Raw genomic sequence first — 19,234 nt, 5'->3', positions numbered from 1 at the left:
GTAACAAGCCAAAACTCATGACCTCAGCTGAAAGCAGCAAAGTAAAATGATGGATAAGACAAGAGCTTGGCTTTTCAGCTCAGCTCAATCTTCGCCAGAATAGACTGCGACAGTTCCACAACAGCTATCATTACGGAAGAAACTCATCGTCAAATAAGAGTTGGGTTCTTTCCACCGAGGTGAGGAAGAAGACCGGAGACCAGGTGGAAACCTCATATTTGCTATTCTGTTTGTCAGGTAGAAAACTGTCAGACAAGAATTACAAAGGAAAAACAAACAAGCCACACAGCAATCGACAAACTCAAGTATCATTGGCACATGAAGTGCCATAAAATTCTCAATACATACAGTCAATTCATACCTTAATGTGTTCCACATACTAGATAACCATGTTAATGTCGTAATTTACCATTTAACAAGCTGTTCTCGAGCAAGATTGGATTATAGATGCCAAGAGTTAATCAGGGATAGGGAAAATACAGTGGAAATTGAAGGTAAATGAGGGTGGTAAACATCGGTGATGCATTCAAGTATGTAGTTTCCTCTTCTGAACAGTTCAATGATGAGAAAATAAGTTCAAAACTTTTGCCAATTGGTTGACTGGCTTTGACACCCTTGCTTAACAGTCAAGGAATTGTACATGGCCTGCTTCCATGGTTATATAACATCACTACATTTCGAATTAAGATTAAAAAAAAAAAAAGAGAGGACACCATAATTGGTACACAATTTTCGTTGTCCCTCATCCATCTCAAGACAACAGTGTTTCATGCAGCAGATATACACAGCCTTTGTAAGGTCTTTAACCTACAGCGTATCAGGCCGCCATCATCTATTTTATAATTGAATGTTCCGTCCTTCTTTGCCTGGCTAAATTAAGTTCTGGTCCGAAATTATAAGATAAAAAAATAATCATAACAAAGGTTTATCTATCTATTGTGCAATATGTGCATGAGATTGTGGGTGTTTTAGGCCAGTGCAGGAAAGAAATCCTCACTGTTAAATGGATTTTGTGATTAGGCACTTGCTAAGTAATTTGCTGTTGACTTTCTCCAACTCCAGGTTATAGCGCAGTAACTTCACCTTTGTCAGCACTGACCTTTCAACAAAATGAAGTAAAAATGTATGCGACGGATGTATCTGCCCGCTAACAGCGTGTCATGCTGGAGGACAGATGTAATGTTGATTCAGCTTCTGCTGCTTCATTATTAGCCAGCTGAAGTGTCCCACCGTTCGTTTGACCATTATGACCGTGCGTGGGAAGATGCAGGGTCCTGTGCATCTCAGGAAGACACTCATAAGGTCCGGAAAGATCAAATACAGCAGGCAGAAGCGTGAGGAGTTTGAAACAGCCTTTGGAAAAGGTTCACCAGATAAAAATTCAATGAGGGGCTGCACCCAGGAAACACACTTCAGAGCGCTCAAGAACAGAGACAAAAATTGGTGATTAAAAACATTTAGTGGCTACAAAGACACTCAGTGAGCACAGACCTCCTTCCAACTGACCCACTGACTGTTGAGGGGTTTATTCATGGGCAGCATGTGTTTTGCTGTGAGGGGTGGGATAGTGTGGAAAAAAGATCTACTTACATCAGATTAACAACAGTCATAATGTAAAGAAAACTTTGCGCAGACTGCGCACTTGTCATATATCGTGCTCCCACTCACTTTCACACGTTGAGCGAACAAGCTCCCACATGCTTATACGACAGAATAATAGAGTGCTCTATGCCGTGATGCCAAATACTAGAAGCAAGCGGCTAACAGCTGACATGGCGTTTCAATTCAAACCTTTATTTACGATCGTAAAGCATCAAGGTTTATCTTATTGTTTAAGCGGCTAAAGTGGCTTAAGTAAATGCAGTACCAGATAATGCAATCCTAAATGTAAACACACAAAAGAACCGCATGAATCACAAGTCATAAAGTCATTGCCACTATTTAAATTGAAATCTGTTCATGAATGTACTTAAGCCTAAACAGTCTGATTTAGTTTTCTTTTTGAACTGTTTTACCTACAGAATGGTTCAGTTGCAGTGACTGGAAACTATCAAAGTACTCTCAAAAATATGAGAGATCATGTTAAAATAGAGATTTTCTCATTAAAAAGTAATATATTTTTTGCTATTTCGCCCACTCTTAAGAAAAATAATGTTGCTGGCGACCAGACTATTAATGGAATAAATATGATAATATTAATCTTAGCGTCTCCAGAGTCATTTAAATCGCTGCATGAGTTGACCAATCGGGACATAGGGGCGTGGTCATGGGAGGAGAATGCCAGCATAAGAGGAGCTGAGAGAAATGACCGATAATTTAATAAACAAATTTACACTGAATTTTATCAAATGCACTTCCATAACACTCCACTGGGATCTAATATGAATTTAAAAGCCTCCCTAATGAATGTAAAATTGGACCTTTAAATCCAACTGAATCTCTCAGTCCACTGTGTTTGCCTGCAGCACATACTCTATGAAGAAATAACAGTCCTTGGTGACAGTCTATGCCTCTTTTTTCACATGCATTATTGTGAATTCTCTCCTGGATACGTTTGACACGTTTGATCACATCTACCTTTCTTTTCTTGAAGGCCTGGCGTGACAGGTAGCCTCGACAGGCGGCTTGCAGCAGAATGAGATTACGCTTTGTCTGTTCATCCCTCTGTTCCTCCAACTTGGCCAAGGTGCCGGCTCTGAAGAACAACTGCAACAGAGGAAACACGGGTCGTTTTAACAACATTAAAGGAGTCTGTGTACATGACACACCTGCTGAAAATGGCATCAGTGAATATTAGAATGCAAATGTTTCACTGCATTTACTGCAGAAAATCGTAGCTGTCTCGTGTTTTTTCAATTGAGGAGCATAAACTATTGAATTTTTTGGTTGAAATAGTTGAATCAATACTCTCCACCAGAAGATGGTAAGACTGATGAAACAATCCTTGGACTTGGGACCTACACATTGGTTTATGACCTTATGACCCCCATGATACCTGCTCACAGGGTTTATTACCTCAACATTAACAGCAACACAAACAATAGGACGCCTGCATCTAAAGATGAGACACAAACCAGAGTCTTATATCTGCAGCAGCAACAGCAAGTGTTGCATTCCTTTATGGTATTTGATGCAAGTGTGTCATAAGAACAGTCGGCAAACAATCCTAAAGAATTGTCACTGGAGTGAAAACCCGAATGAAAGATTCAGCTCAGACACTCATGAATGATGTAAGCTTGACGAGTTGATTTCTCTGCATATTACCTGAATATTAAGTATGAAAACCTCAGCTGCTCACTGTAGGATTTCCTCCCAAGACACTGGTTGACAATGCACTCACATTGGTGAGGAAATACATGTGGCCCAATCTCTGAGCGCTTAAATGGACTCCGATCGCAGGCATACATTTGCATCCAAACTCAGATTAGGTGCTGCTATTTATTAGCGAAGGCTTTTAACAAAGTGAGATCACGCTCAGTTAAACTGGAGGCAAATTAGATTCAGATGGCAACCTTTTAGGACACGGCGACAAAATCACGGCAGAACTGAGTGGAAAAGTAAGGTGCAGCGAAGCAGGAAATCAATATGAAACAGTGTAATCCACAGACAAGTGAGCTTATCTCAGTGAGATAGCTCCGATTAAGTTTTTTTTTTTTTTTGTGAGATCAGTCTTGTCTTGTTTTTAATCTAGGCCAAAGGTAAAATAGAGGTAAGATGATTGAAAAAAGGGGGTCGATGCCTGAACGACGGTAGTTGTGGCAGCGTTATAGAAATTATTTTAACCTGTTTTACCGCCTGGGTATCTGATAACAGCACTCGCAGTAATTACAGTTTATAGCTGTTAATGGTGTTTTCTCTCCATGCAATAATATTGGTTCTACAAGACCATGACGGAGGCTGCCCCGGTCATACCTAAAATAATTGTTGAAACAACGCAAACACGCACATTAACCATGTCATGTCTTTGATGTGTTTTCGGTGCATTTTTTTTTAAATTTCCAATCATAGTTTTTATATTTCGCAATGGAGCCACGCAAGTGAGCGCAGAGCAAATTGTATTGTGGATTGTTGTCACATAGTCATTGTGCTCAATAATACTGTTTATTTACTTATATGCCCCTTCTGGTGTGTTTTTCTTCACAAAGTAAAGTTAGTTTCAGAATAATTGCAACCAAATGTATTTTGGTATCTGACAGAGCATTTATCTGAGTTAATGTGAGAATTCTTGCCCGACCTGCACTGCAGCGCTCACAAGCCTTTGCATCTTTTGTCTACAAAGGTGGTTCTAAATAAGTGTAACTCTGGTTCTAAGTGAATCAAAGCCAGAAATGGAAACCAGCCTTTTTGACATCACTGGAGGAAGAGCCTGACCATCTGCTTCAATATCAGAGGAGAAATGCCGAACCATTGCATGAGCCCTGGATGTTCTAACTGTGCCAGTGATTCTGTTCTTCTAACCAAGAGATGAGGAGTCATAAGGAATAGGTGACGCATGTTTAAAGAATGAGGGGCAACTCAGTGTTTTGTTGCTTTGCAGGATTATTTTGCACTGTAAGATTCCTCAAACTGGTTTATAAAGCAACTGCACATATTGTTTTCAAATGTTATGTTGGTATCAAGCAATGATACCAACCTATGAAAACGGCGGAGAGAAGCTAAAAAAATCAGGGGTCTCACTGCTTACTCAAACACATTAAATGTTTTGTCTTGCTGACCCTTCTAAAGAGAGTTTTACATTACATTTACATTACCGTTCAGTCTTGCCATCCATCTCTGACCCGTCAAGTTTAGACACCTCAATCCTCTCGTTGCTACCAAACGACATAGTTTGAATAAAAGTCGTTCATTTACATTAACCTGCTCTTCTTCCTCAAACACCGTTGACAATTGCCTCATTATTCACTGATATTGCTGCTGCTTCCATCGCTTTGGTGCACAGCACACCAGTGTTTGGTACCTCAAGATAGCGCTGCGTTTGACCGGCTTATGAGAACCTTGTCAGAATCACAATGTACTTTATGATGGTACACAGAAATACAATTCTATTGATTTTGTTGAATGAAAACCCAGCACTTGTGCTTCAGTTTCCAAATGGGAGGGGGCACATTACAAGGTTAGCACAAGTTTGGATAAAGTGAGTTGAAGTGAAGCATAAAATCCATTGCACGATAACATGGACAGGTCTGTCATTGTTGCCTTTGAAAGATGCATATCTATTGGTATTTATCATAGCAAGGGGAACGTGAACCACAATTGCCCAGCGGTCGATGTGACGCTCATTATGGGGACCATTATTAGAATTGTTATCTGCACTGTCAGTCTATTCAAAACATTCAGTCTAAACGGTAAAGGTCAGTTGCTAAGGCAACACTGGACTGGGCTGCTCTACTTGCTTGACTTAGAGCCTAAATCCGTCCTACACAATGTTGCTTGCAAACTACTAATGCGTCTCTTCGGGACATCTGGGCGTTCCCCTGCGTGGTTGCACAATATTCCTTCCTTTGATTTCCTTCTTGGCAGATTGCCACTTTCACGTTGATAGGATTAGACTTCGGTGTGCCAAACAGTGTTTACACCATGATTACTTTAGCCTGGCGGAAAAAGCAAAAAGGATCAATCCGTTCAGGAGAATTTGCTCTAATGACAGGAAAAGAAGAGGGAATTGTGGTCCACAAAGAGGATGGCAGAGGCATTATTTTCAGGACAGCTAAAAGATTGGAAGGAAGTTGGGCACCTTTCCAGACACAGAAAGGTGTAATCAAAGACAAAAGTCCCTTCAGTCCAGAGTATTCTTTCACAAAAGCACAGTGGAGTTTCTTATTAGGATGCTCGGCAATGACTCACCCGACTCAGGCCCATGTGGTAGTTGCTCTTATCCAAATCTAAGGATTCCAGGAGTTCTTCCACAGCCTGTGGGGACGCAAACACACTTTGTCAGGAACAATACATCTGCAGGACACAACAGCAATATAAAAACTGTGTACAATTCTTTTCATCTGTCAGGCTGAGGGAAGAAGTCTTCCACATCCCTTGTGACGATCATTAAAAAGAAAAGGTTCTGAGAGTGAAGGTTGGTTCGGATTACCACATTAGTACATGTATGTGGTGTCAATTGCACCGTGGAGGCTCCAGCCTGAAACGGGTTTGCTCACCAGTGTTTCCACTGTAACTCAGCCCCAATGGATACAGAGCTTTTCCTCAACCTTGTTTACACATCACATAAAGAAACATTCTCTTCCTTCTTCTGAAGGCAGAGTCATACATCGAGCTCTTCCTTTACAATGTAGGCCTAATCCATAAACATGATATAAAACACCTGAGCCTTGGGACGGGTCAATGAGGTATCATGACACAGGACTGCGAGGTTGATGAAACAGTTTAATAATTTTCAGAGGCCACTTCATGGTGCTCTTTGGGTAAAAGGGATGCGAGGTTTCATTGAATTAGTTGTTCAAGTCCAAACAATTTGCAGCAGACAGTGCCATCTGGTGGCCTCTGATAATCAAGATATGGTTTCATGAACCTCATCACTGTCTGATCCTTCAAACTCACTCTCTTCTCGTCCTTGACTATGTAATTCCTTCCCAGCTTCTTGGTGAGGTGAGGTGCCAGAACATCGAAGCGTCGTCGGAACTCCGAGAACACCATGTGGTCAGGGTAACCTGCGAATGAATATCCACGTATGATATAATATCGTTGTTTTAAGAAAGAAAGAAAAACACATTTGATATATACTGAGGGGAAGTATGTTGTATTTTATTTCACGAAGAGATCATTATTTCTTGTTTTGCCAGTGAATTACATTGCTAATATTATTTTACTGTTTACTATCATATGATGCTTTACTTTTTATTTATTACGGAAGATCCTTATGGTGAATATTCAAAATTATTATAGGCCAAAATATCTGTTTATTAAGCACATATTTTGTCCATAGATGTATTTACCTGTAGCTTTTTGATTCATTGTAAGGTTTTTGTGAAAAAAAAAAGGTTTCAAGAAAATGTTAACTTTAAATATTCTGTTTTTATCATGTGGCGTATGGATTCCAATGGATGACTAGCTTGTGACCGTGATGTGCTCAACTTTGGTTAAAATAAGCAAAAACATGGACTTCATAAAACACAATCAAATTGTTGAAGTTAATCGTTAATCGTGACAATGGTGACAAAATACGTTAACATTGATTAAGCTGCACCTTAAAATACAGGTTTGAAGTTTTAAATTTCACTTTAAAATACAAATAAAGAGTCCAGAATACGGCATACTCAACAAATGCTGAGGAGCCTCGATTACATCACTTTGGATACCAAGGTAGCTAGTTTGTGTCTTGCTGAGAGCCTCTCAATTGTATCTGTTTTGCCGTGTGCCAATACAATACTTCAGTAATGAAGTGCGTTGAAGTGATAGTTATTTACCACTGAGCTTTTTTTTCAATATTATAAACACAAACACAGTAGTTATTTTTATATATTTGTGACTGCTTTAATCTCATGAGCATGGTTGTGTGTTGCTCTTTTACATGCGTTGATTTAATAATTTTCTTCTCGTGTTAATAATAATTTTAAAACCAAACATCTCATTGACTATTTCATATAAGTGTTGTCAAAATCCTGATATAAACTGGTTAAAAAGACATCATTAGTCTGCTAAGTGTCTCCCACAATCATGTAGTGTTTCTCTTTTTTCATTGTTTCAGTCCTCCTATGCAAACTATGCCTCATCAGTGCTCCATGACCATGATTTATCTTAAATATGTGTGCTCAGGGAATTACCTCACCTTGCCTGTAGATCCGGAGAGCGTCAAGCAGCTTGGAGCCACGCAGCTGAGCACGCAGCAAAGCAACATCCAGCTGCATTAAGCCAGGGTCTCCGCTCTCCCCCTGACCCTCACTCTCTCCGCTTTTGAACAGGGACCCACTCAGAGATTTCAGGGCATCCGCTTTGGGCAATATGCAGTGCACAAAGTGAATTCTGGATCTCCGCACCATGTCAAGAAGAGCGTCCTAGAGAGGGCATTACAAGTGACCGTTAAAAAAGATTAAACAATTGGACATTGTTAAGTAATCCCAAAATATTATAAGATGTTGAGCAGGCAGTATTTTTACTTGGAATGAAATGACCAGTAGCATCAAAAAATGTTCAGACATTCAACATACAATGTGACTTTATTATTGATAACCCGAACTGTAACCCACTCAGTATCATTGTCTATCGAAACTCAAATATAGTGTGATTGTTCATATGGTTATAAACATTTAAGAGAGCAGTGGCGACAATCATGGACAAAAAAATAAGTGAATGGTGGATGCCAAATTTGAAGCCATTCAATTGCTGGAGAGACATGCTCACCAAGTAGCACTCAACGACACAATCTACAAAATACATGGAGACTACTTCAGGTCAGAATGGCCCACTTCAATGGAGATGGGATTTGGTAAACTGTCCTTCGAAGGGACCAAGTGGTGGCGCTGTCTGACTTTCATGGCTTTAGTTTATTTTGTGACACACCGCGGGGAAAACGTCTTTGCAGAGGTCTTTAAAATATCATGTCAGTTTAAGGAAAAGACATCGAATACTAAAACAAACCAATCAAAAAGAAAAATTAAACGAGGCCATCTTATGACAGTATGAGTCAACTTTTGGAGGAAAACTGGGAAAATGCACCATTTATTAGTGTAGCTGGTAAAGGTTTCTCTTTTCTCACCACTTGTAACTTTATCTGGATGCACAAGGACTTCTTTTTGATAGCAGCCACCCCTGAGGTAAATGTCTTCCTCACGCTCGTAGCCCTTCGCAGAGATAACTGGGAACCACCCTCAAGTCCCGCTATGGATCCAGAAAGGACAGTGGTTCCACCCGCTCGGCTCATGAACAGTGAACTGAGGATTTTTCTGTAAAAGATGCATTACATCTTAGACAAAGTCACAAGACTCTATGTTCTTCCAGCATCCTGACTTACTTCTGGGAGTCCTGCAGAAGACTGACAGCATTAATGGAGGCAGGGTTCTGCTTGGCGTAGTTCAGCCACCCACGGGTGTTGTATTCCACCCACTCGGTCTCGTGACTGTGGCCCAGCAGGAAATGATTGTGCTTTTCACTCTTTAAGAGGAAGGTGTGACCTAAAATGATGTAAAATGTGAGACTCCAGGTTACCACAGGAGTGAAACACAAAGAAAACCTGGTGATGGCACAAGGATGCAGAACCATCAACACATTGAGTGAGCCCTCCTGTGGATATTTGCCCATGCGAGTGTGACTTTAAGACTTTAACATGACCAATTCAGCTGCTGTGTCGTTTGAAGGTGAAGCGTCAAACTGTGTTGTGTGAGTGGCAGCACGTGCTGAAAGAAGCCTTTGATTGACATGTCATCATGTCACAGAAAAAAGGAAGTGTGGGACTATTTTCATCTTGTAGTAAAAGATTTAAACAACCAGTTGACTTACCAGTTGGCTGATTGATTTGAGTCCAAATGTTTTCCATATTCCTGTCACAGCTATTTGTTTTAAACCAATTACAGTAGCTAACTGGTGCGTGAACCATGACAACCACAACAAGAACTTTGGTTCATTAGCATAGTTTGTGCATTTTCACAACATTGATACCTGACTGACATAGAGTTGGTTTATAAGACTGACAAATCAAAATTGGATCACAGCCAACAACAAACATGCAATTTGAAGTGCAAGTTGAGTTTTTCCACATGATTTGGATCTAAAGTAAACTTCAATCCTGCATCCTGCGCATTACATTCATTCTCCATCGCCCCAAAGTCACTTAATGTGGTGCAGTTCTGTCGTGTCTTGAGCAACACAAGCAGCATTCTTGTCTGCTGACCAACATTTAAACACAAAAGCGCTTTGATTTCACTGAAAGGTGTTTCCAGCAATGCTCAGCCAAAAAAGCCATCTATTATAGCTAAGGCCTCAAATACTTTTCCAGCCAGAAAGGTACCAAAAATACATTCAACATAAACCTACAGGTAGCTGACACAGGACTTTGTGGACTGGTGCCTGAGAAACCACCTCCAGATCAACGCGGGTAAAACCGCGGAGCTGATGGTGGACCTCTGCAGGCACCTGGGCCATTCTGGGTACCGACATCGAGAACGTGGGATCATACAAGCACCTGGGTGTTCACCTGAACAACAAACTGGACTGGACTAAAAACTCAAAATGCTCAAGAGCAGAGCAGGTTGTTTCTGCTCAGAAGGCTGAGGTCCTTTGGGGCGCAGGGAAGACTCCTGAGGACCTTCTGTGACTCTGTGGTGGCATCAGTCGTTTTCTATGGAGTCGTCTGCTGGGCATTACAGACAGGGACAGAAAGAGGCAGGACAGACTAGTGAAGAGGGCCAGCTCACTTATCGGCTGCTCTCTGGACTCGGTGGAGGAGGCGGGAGACGGGAGGACTTTGACCAAGCCGTCATCAATGATGGCCAACCTGTCTCACCCCCTACAGGACACTCTGTTGTACAACAATAATATCTGATGGGACTGACTGTAGATTGTCAGATCATTTGTTTATTTATTATCAATCTATTTATACTTGCCTTCAGTAATGGTGAAGACCAACACAGCATCAGAGCAGAGTTGATACAGGGAACGAGTGTGTGACACAGCCACCGAGGCATCATCTATCTATCCTCCATAGCGGTGCGTCGACCGTGAAACAATATTTCAGGCTTGACGAAACAATGTCCTAATTTTTAGAGGCCCCAAGATGGTGCACTTAGTTTAGAAATGATGTGAGGTTTCATTAGTTGGTCAACTACAAAGTGCCATTTGGTGGACTCTAAAAATGAACTATAGTGGGATAAAAATTCGGTTGACATGTGTTAGATTGGTGGAACATCAAATTCCAACAATGCTGTGGAATGTATTGAAAATAATACCTAATATTGATGACTACAAACTTTATTGATCTATTTGGTATTGTAATGTTGGGAGTGGATATTGTCATTTAAATACATTCACTGATTATAAGCCAGCATTTAATTGTCGAAGCAAAATGTGGGCTGCTCATGGGGCTGCTCTCACCTTTACTCTCGCCTTCAGCAGGTCCATAGTAGCTGAATAAGCGGCCGAGCAGTGTTTCCTCTGAAGCTCCAGGCTGTAGAGACTCCTCCTCAATCAACCACAGGAGACCCCGAGCCTCATCTGTCCTCACAGAACGCACCTGCTCAAGCAAAGAAATGCGTTCTTCAGTGCAACACCAGACATGAATGTAAACAATGCAAAATCCAACAAAAAGGAACTATGAAAATAAATGCAAAATACAAGATGAGATGTTAAATATATTTGTCATTTGGGGAGGCACAGCTCAGATGGTGCCGAGACATCCCTGGAACTGGAATTGTTGAAAGAGTCCCAACAAAAAGCAGGTCTTTTTTCCCGGTGTTTCATACTAACCATTCTAAAGAAAAGCAAGCAAAAAAGTGATCTAACTCGGGTAGACAGATTCATTAATTACAAAGTAGTATCAATCTCTTTTTACTGTCTGTTGAATCACAAACAAAGGCCCAAAAAGGAAAGACGCCAAACAGTTTTTGGTGCCAACCACAGAAACACAGTTGCAATTGCTGCAAACATTGAAAAGCTTCATGCTCATCTATTTAATGACCGCTAGTGTAACAGTATAGACAGCATAGTAACAGTAGACAGTAAACTAGATTATGCAATACTAACTGTAAATGAGCATTTAATTCTCAATAAATTGTTTTGACTAACTTCGTATTTTATTTTTGTAGCTTCTGATTCACATTGATGCCTTGAAAAATATACGTTAATCATTACCTTGATAGAAACGGCTATTTCTTGCATTTCAAATGAAAGCAATATAAAAACAATGATGTCAAGCCAACAGCACGCACAAAAATATTTTCCCTTTCATCAATATCCATCTGTCCGCTCTGGTATTTAATGGAGACATGGGTATTGTTCTGTAGATAAAATGAGCTCCAGAGAAAATGATGTCTTTGCTGCTGCTGTATAAATCTCTGTTCACTGAATCCATCCTGGCATCTGGGGAATGGACAGCGACAGAAGCAAAAACTGCACAGAAAGTGACACTGGAGACATCGTTATCAGCACAACACAACACACCAACCGCAACAGCATCAGGATCAGTTTGGGAGGAAAAACATGACATCTTTGAGGCTGCTGGTGATTTGCAAGAAATCTATTTTTGATGAAAGCCGGCTGACTCAAACAACGCAATGTTGATCAAAATGTTCTCCATGCTACATGTATGTACAGTCGACGCTAGCAACAATTTTGAAAACTGTTTTTGTTGAGCCACATGCCCATTAGTGTGTGGACAATTTGAAAAAGGAAAGCCTTCACTGCAAACGCATTGGAAACAAACCAAAGTGATATAACTCTCACAACTTCGTCATTTCTGTTTCCATGGAGCAGATCACAGGCAGCAAAGGCCAAACATCGATTTTTTTTCCCATGCTTCCATCCTCTGCCAAACAACACCCTTTTATTTTTTGCACACTAACATAAAGAAAACTTCTGATGCTGAAAGATCATACTCGTTTTCCAATTAAATAACATCGCCAGGAGGATACTATGTGAAAATAAAACATGAAAGGCGTGCAGGTCCCCTAGAGAGACATTCAGAAGCAACTAATCACACCAACTCCAGAGAAATGCTCAGAAAATACCAACAACTTATCAGCATGCAGATGCAGCGGAGTATCTCGAAGGCAGAAGTTTCCTCACCAGTGCTTGACTTGATGCTTGGTCCACCACGGCTACAGAGAGGGACGTGCTTAGGTCAGTTTCATCCAAAATAATCTCTATATTCTCCTGGAGAAGACAAGAAAGCATCACCAGTAATGATGAATATAATTGGATATAAAAGCAACCAACAGTGAGTGTGGAGGAAGGAACGTGTTGGTAGACAGAAAGGTTGAGTGGACGAGGTTTTCAGCATCATGTGATTAATGAAGCTAGTTCAAAATAAATGTTTTCTTTGAACACATGCTTATCTTTGACCGCAAATGAGGAGTACAACAGTAGCACTGACTTAATCCTAGCTCAGAACGACACTGAGAGTCAGGTGCTAAGCGGCTCACCCGATGTTCCATTGAAAAGACAGATTTAATTCTAAATATAAAAAACATACTTATTTTACATAAATACACCAACTACTGGACATGGTTGACACACTTGTACAGTACGTTCAGTTTCTCACATTTTATAATATATATATATATATATATATATATATATATATATATATATATATATATATATATATATATATATATATATATATATATATATATATATATATATATATATATATATATATATATATATATAAAAAACAGTTTCTCAACTATTAATGGATCAGATAACAAACTTAAAGTCTCCCTGAACCAGCTATCTATTTATTTCTACACTGCATGCTAACTGGTAAACCTTCCACAGCATATCCAGACATCATGGGCAGTGTAAAAGAAAGACAGTGGATGGCGCTCTTTTCGCTCTGTATAATCGTTGATGATTGTTTTACTCTCATAGTATTTCATGCATTTCAATCATGGTGCCAAATTCAGTTTTGTTACAAATTCATTTTAGTTGCTTCCAAAACCGTTTCACAAGCACAGCACTATTGTTTGGTCACTGATTCTATGTAAAGGGACCTGTCCATTTAGTAAACTTTAACTACATATAACTTGGAAAATACAAACATTTTCAGATTTATTTGTATGCAAAGCTACTTTATGGGCGTGTCAGATTTGTTTACTGAAGGGAAAATACCTCAACAGGGCCCCTTTATAAAATATACATACATACATTGTAAGTCAACCAGTGCTTCGTCCTGTTCAGGGTGGCGGGGAGTGCAGCAGTCATTGGGCGAGAGGCAGTAATACAGCCTGGACAGGTTGCCAGTCCATTGCAGGGCACACACACCATTCACACACACAAATACACACACACCTAGGGGCAATTTCAGAGTGTCCAATTAACCTAGTGTGCATGTCTTTGGGGACAAACCGAGTACCTGGAGAAAACCCACATGCATACAGAGAGAACATGCAAACGCCATTCAGAACGGCTACAGGTCAGACCCAGGAATCGAACCCGCAACCTTTTATCTGCAAACCTGCTAACCACAAGGCTGCCTAAATAAAAACGATTTTTGAAAAATAGCCAGCCAATTTCACACCGATTTGAACCTCACAAGAGTTTCTGTCAGAAATGTGTCTGCGCTTATTTCATCACAGGTAATCATGAGTCTGGATGAAAGCTGACAGGGTAGAAGGGGCCAGGATTGGTCAAAAGGCACCGCAGTCGGAAATGGAAGTAATTAAACACCCTCGTACTCGTACTCCTCGTAAGGGAGAATGTGTGTCTGAACTGCAACAGCAGGCAACCATGATGATATGAGATGATAATAGGGCTGGAATTCCTATCTCCTCCCTTCAGAAGAAAGCCTGAGTGCCCTTTCCAGGAAGGACGGTGCCTTGGGTAAACACACGCCAGCATGCTGCTAAATGAAAGGACATAATATGCAAGAGCACATTAAATCTGTTATTATAAAATCGCCTGGCATTTGCAACCAATGTTTTCCCTATAGGTAAATGAAAATATTTCATTACTGAAGCTGCACTAACATTTCCAGGATAACGCATAAAGAATTGCTTTCACCAGACCCAAACGAACATGTGACAGCACTCAAGCAGACTGCATAGAAAACGTTACCAGTAATAATCATGACAGATAGGCGTGGAAATATTTTGACACCGTAGCGCTCAATGGCTTTTGATTAGGAAGTATAAAGAGCATTGCACTTGTTTGGATCGCAGTTTAACCCGCCTGTCACTGCACTGTATTGATACCCAGAGCTGTTTTACACGAGTTTGACCCAGTTTTCAATTGCAGCTTCACAGATTTATTGTATTTTTGAAAAGCACTGACAAGAAAGACGATATCACATTCCTGCATTACTTTGTTTCACTTTTCTCTCAGGCTAAGGATGTGGGTGGGAAGCGACTGCGCCGTCGCAGGTCTAACTCATGTTTCTGATGAAAACGGTGTGAAGATTTTAACAAGAAGGGCTTTTCCAAGAAAAACAAGATAATGGCTGCAATCTAGGCTAGAATTATGTTTATCGGCTCATTATTATTGAGTTTGTGCAATGATATTTAGGAGAAGAAAGAAGGTCCTTGGATGCTTTGTAGCTGGGTGTGTCCTCCAACAGAGAGGCTCGGCTTTGATCGGAGCTGAGGAGAAGACTGGCATCGCTAATGAGAAAGTCTATCTCATGAACTGCCTGGGCTTGTCACAGCTTGTGACAGGTGAGGTGGAGGGGGTATCTGATGTGTGGACACTCTCGCTATTGGAGTTGATACATCAGAGAGAAGGCGCCGCAGACAAAAGGAGAGAGGAAAATCAAAGAAGACACGAAGAGTGCATCATACGATCCCTTACCTCTTTATACCTCTCGAGCTCCTGGATGAAGGAGCGTTGGTAAAAGAGTGTTTGCAGACGTTCCTGAGTGTAGTTGTGGCACAGGTCTTCAAAAGTTGCACCGTAGTCCCGCTTGGCAAGCCTCGGATTCTGGAAGCCTGGTGTGTCAACGACGAGCAGAGAGCAGAGGGAGTTCTGGCTGGATTTCAAGGCCCTGAAGCAAACATGTACCCACATTTTAAAACCAAGTTGTAACTGTTCCTTCCTTGTTTTATTGATTCTGTGCATTCCATAACCCTGTGCTGTAACCTTCGCTCTGCACGCCGCAACGTCACCTTTGCTTGATAACATCCAGACTTGCCCTCAAACCACATCACCAGTCACACATCTGGAAACTGAGCTACTATAGAGAGAGAAAAAAACAATTTCTGCCACTTTCCACGGCACCATAGGTCGAGCAGGGACAGAATAAACAAAACATAGTTGAAGAGACAATAAGAAATACTTCAAAATCCATTTTTCAGTCAATCAGGAACACAGTTTTATGATTTTTAGGGCTGTCAGTAGATTAAAATTCATAATCTTGACAAATTATTAGTGAAGCGTTAAGTGAAGAATTAACACACAATTCATCAAAAAATAATTGCACATTTTGTATGTGTTCGAACTGCAAATTAAAATTTAGATTTAATAAAAATTAAAATTAAGATTTAATAACTTTCCTCACACAAACATTTGTTTACTGCAACAACCCAACTGAACAGATAAATGGACGTATATTGGGTTTGGAGAAAAGGTGCGTAAGTATGTTAACTTGCTGTTTTAGGTATATACATAGGTGGCTGGTTAACGTTGGGAGGTCAGTATTTTGGTTAGCTTGATTGTTTGTGATGATACCAAGTGAAGGAACCAACACATTCTCACTCCCAAGGCATCAAATAGACTATTTGCAAGTGGACCTTTTTCGCAGATTGTGGGTCCAGTATGTGTGTAAATGGTGTCTGAAATCACTCAGTGCCCACGATACACTGATGTTCAAAAAAACACTCACCTGTTTATCAGTGAAATGATAACAGTGAAGAGCTCGGAGTAGAGACCAGACGCCATGGCCTCCAAACACTCCATCGCTGTTGCCTTGGATGCTGTTTAGATAATCAGCAATTGAGCAGAGTAAATGAAAGCAATGATTCTGACACAATAAAAGTGACGGGGGGGTCATTCGGCTGATGAAATGCTCAGTGGAAAGTGATGTCATTCAGGTCTCAGGTGTTTGAGAGCGGGTCAGCTCACATGGTGCACGCTCATGTCGGTGCCTGGTGGTTACAGCCACCAGTTAATCTCTCATAATTCACCCCACACTGACACCAATGAAGAGTTTATTGCATCGGGGGGGTTTTCACACGTCCACGCTCAACAGTTAAAGGGAATATGGAGAAAGTAAGGTAAATTCCAGCTGCCCTTCAGCATGAGATGTAAGTCATACGTGTGAAAAATCAATGTAAGGCAATTGTGATTTCAAGGACAATGAATGCAGAGTGGATCCAAAACGACTTGTCCTTACATGAAGTGTGCACTTATCCGTCAATTGCCATTGTAGAGCTGTCGTATTCATTACCAAGATAAGCGTTACTTTCCACAGAGCATGTATTTCCCCTCAGCAGGTGACAAGCACAAGTGAGGAAACGGAATGACAACGTGTGAAAGGAAGGGATCCGGTTTGGCTGTGAGAGATGAGAGCGTGTATATACCTGCTTCAGCTGCGCCATTTTCGTCCACGGCTTGGCGGACAATACCGCCTCTGGGCAGGGTGCCCTTGGCCTGGTGCTTGAAGATGGAGGAGGAGAGCTCTTCCAAGGTGCAGCCCAGCAGGTAGGCAGCCTTCTGGGCCCACTCATGACGGGCAAATTGTTTCCTGCCAGCTGAGACACGTGCATTAAAACCTCCATTAGTCCTCCTGCCAACCATCAGGAGCACATGGTGGCATTGCGTCTATCTTGTCTCTGACAGGGTGGGATTACGTCTCTGGTCAAGCTGACACTGTCTCAGCCACTAAAAGCATCGCCCCACAGCTTTTTCCCCACAGTATCAAAACACTTTTTCCACGGTGAGAGCCAAACTTATCGGTAAAGAAATCAATCATTTACATAAAAGTCCTTTGAATATTAAACGTGTCTCTCTTTAATCTGGTAACTGCGTGACGGACTCATGCTGATATGAACAAGAACTTCCGTTTTAATTCACCATGAAGAGACTCAAAGGAGTGGAATGTATCGGTTTCATCACCCACACACTCTTGGTGATAAGCCGAGCAGTACAGATGCACGCAAACATATTGGATAATATGGATATTGTTCCATCACAATTAAGCTCAAAATAACCCCACACCCACAGTATTTGCACTAAAAGCGTACTTACATTCAAAGGACCACATTTTATCATTGTCAGACTCATGATTAAGGTTCATTTTAGTCGCTGGTGCCTTTGAATTGCGCGTTAAATAGAGATCACTGCTGCCCTCTGGTGGTCATGATATTGCAAACCCTTAAAAGTTAATCGCTTTATTGTTTCATTTTTTATTAATATCATCACCCATAACATTATGCTTTGCTTCATAATGCAGCTAACAATCACATTTTTAGATAAAAATTGCATTACTGAGTGTTACTCAGTAATGCAATTTTTATGTTTTAATTACGGGCCTTCTTTCAAGAGTGGGTGTTGATACAAAAAATATAGTTAGATATACACTATACAATAAGTCACTTGATGAAAGCGCTAGCTGCAATTTACGTCACGTACACCTGTGTAACGTCTAGTAGCAGATTCAGTTCAGGTCAGTTCAATATTCAAACAATAAATCTACAGTATTTATTTAGTAATTATCACTGAGAAGACAAGCTTAACAAGTACATTGATTTAAACAGCACTAAATGTGTCAGCTTATGCAGCGCAAAAGAGGATGTCATAAATTAGTTTATATTAAATCCAGAGCAGCAGCGGCAGCTGAGCTTTCTAACCGTGAGCAAGTGATAATGAACACTGGGCTTACAGCCTCTTGCATCACACCGGAGGGGTTACCTGGAGTCGTAAGACTGTGGAGAGACTAAGACATTCTATCCCTCATCGCGCAAGGATAATAATTAATCGAATCACCGCAATTTGCTGTCCCCAACACAGCAGGATCCCAGCAGCAGCAGTTCAGATAATTCACCTTTCGTGGCGCCGGCAGCTCCGAGGTGGTAGATGGCCCCGAGGACAAGCCAGAAGGCTCTCTGCTCATCGCCACTGATCCCCAAAACTTTCATGGCTGCTTGAAGCTTTGAGAACTGCTGTGAGGCCCGCTGCTTTTCCTCCGCCTGCCATAGATCACATGCAGTCCGTAACATTCTTCATTCTTGTCGTCTAGAAAGCTAAGGTGGATCGCTGAGACTCATTCTGACAACAGGATGTGTAAAATATGTGATGAAAAAATATATATTTTTACGTTGAAGCAGACTTTTCAGTGGGCACTATCTATCAAGAGCATTAAAGGTGGTATAAATAGAGAGGCAGTGTGACATGAATAGACAATGGTAAGAGGCACACGCATGAAAGTATCCATGAGACAAGTTGTTAACAAAAAAAAGGTGCCCAGCGTCTGCGACACGCATAAGAAGACAGCTTCAGGGCTGAGGCACACAGCCATTTTAATGTATATACCGACCATCAAAAGTAATTAGGGTTTTTTTTAATGTTTAATAAAAATAATGAAAATAAGCGCTTCTTTGGGAAAACAAACAGCGGTTTACAATCTTCATTTTTGCAATTT

At 40.9% G+C, this 19,234-nt stretch overlaps 1 protein-coding gene across 4 annotated transcripts in view; it reads right to left on the bottom strand.

Annotated features, from left to right (window-relative positions):
• The window catches only part of LOC128747961 (unconventional myosin-XVIIIa-like), a 90,645-nt gene that overhangs the window by 45,445 nt on the left and 25,966 nt on the right, over positions 1 to 19,234 (bottom strand). For all 4 annotated transcript variants that reach the window (XM_053846249.1, XM_053846252.1, XM_053846251.1 and 1 more), the window contains exons 11-22: positions 18,638 to 18,782; positions 17,175 to 17,345; positions 16,478 to 16,568; positions 15,448 to 15,640; positions 12,727 to 12,813; positions 11,038 to 11,176; positions 8,963 to 9,122; positions 8,708 to 8,894; positions 7,781 to 8,006; positions 6,553 to 6,662; positions 5,845 to 5,910; positions 2,578 to 2,706 (exon numbers count right to left, since the gene is read on the bottom strand). In XM_053846249.1, the coding sequence (XP_053702224.1) occupies positions 2,578 to 2,706; positions 5,845 to 5,910; positions 6,553 to 6,662; positions 7,781 to 8,006; positions 8,708 to 8,894; positions 8,963 to 9,122; positions 11,038 to 11,176; positions 12,727 to 12,813; positions 15,448 to 15,640; positions 16,478 to 16,568; positions 17,175 to 17,345; positions 18,638 to 18,782 (1,704 nt within the window). The remainder of the gene's footprint in view (positions 1 to 2,577; positions 2,707 to 5,844; positions 5,911 to 6,552; positions 6,663 to 7,780; positions 8,007 to 8,707; positions 8,895 to 8,962; positions 9,123 to 11,037; positions 11,177 to 12,726; positions 12,814 to 15,447; positions 15,641 to 16,477; positions 16,569 to 17,174; positions 17,346 to 18,637; positions 18,783 to 19,234) is intronic.

Source organism: Synchiropus splendidus, chromosome 17 (assembly GCF_027744825.2).
Source record: "Synchiropus splendidus isolate RoL2022-P1 chromosome 17, RoL_Sspl_1.0, whole genome shotgun sequence".
Lineage (NCBI taxonomy): Eukaryota > Metazoa > Chordata > Actinopteri > Syngnathiformes > Callionymidae > Synchiropus > Synchiropus splendidus.
Note: the sequence above shows the minus strand (reverse complement) of the source record. Positions and strands in the feature narration are given on the sequence as shown.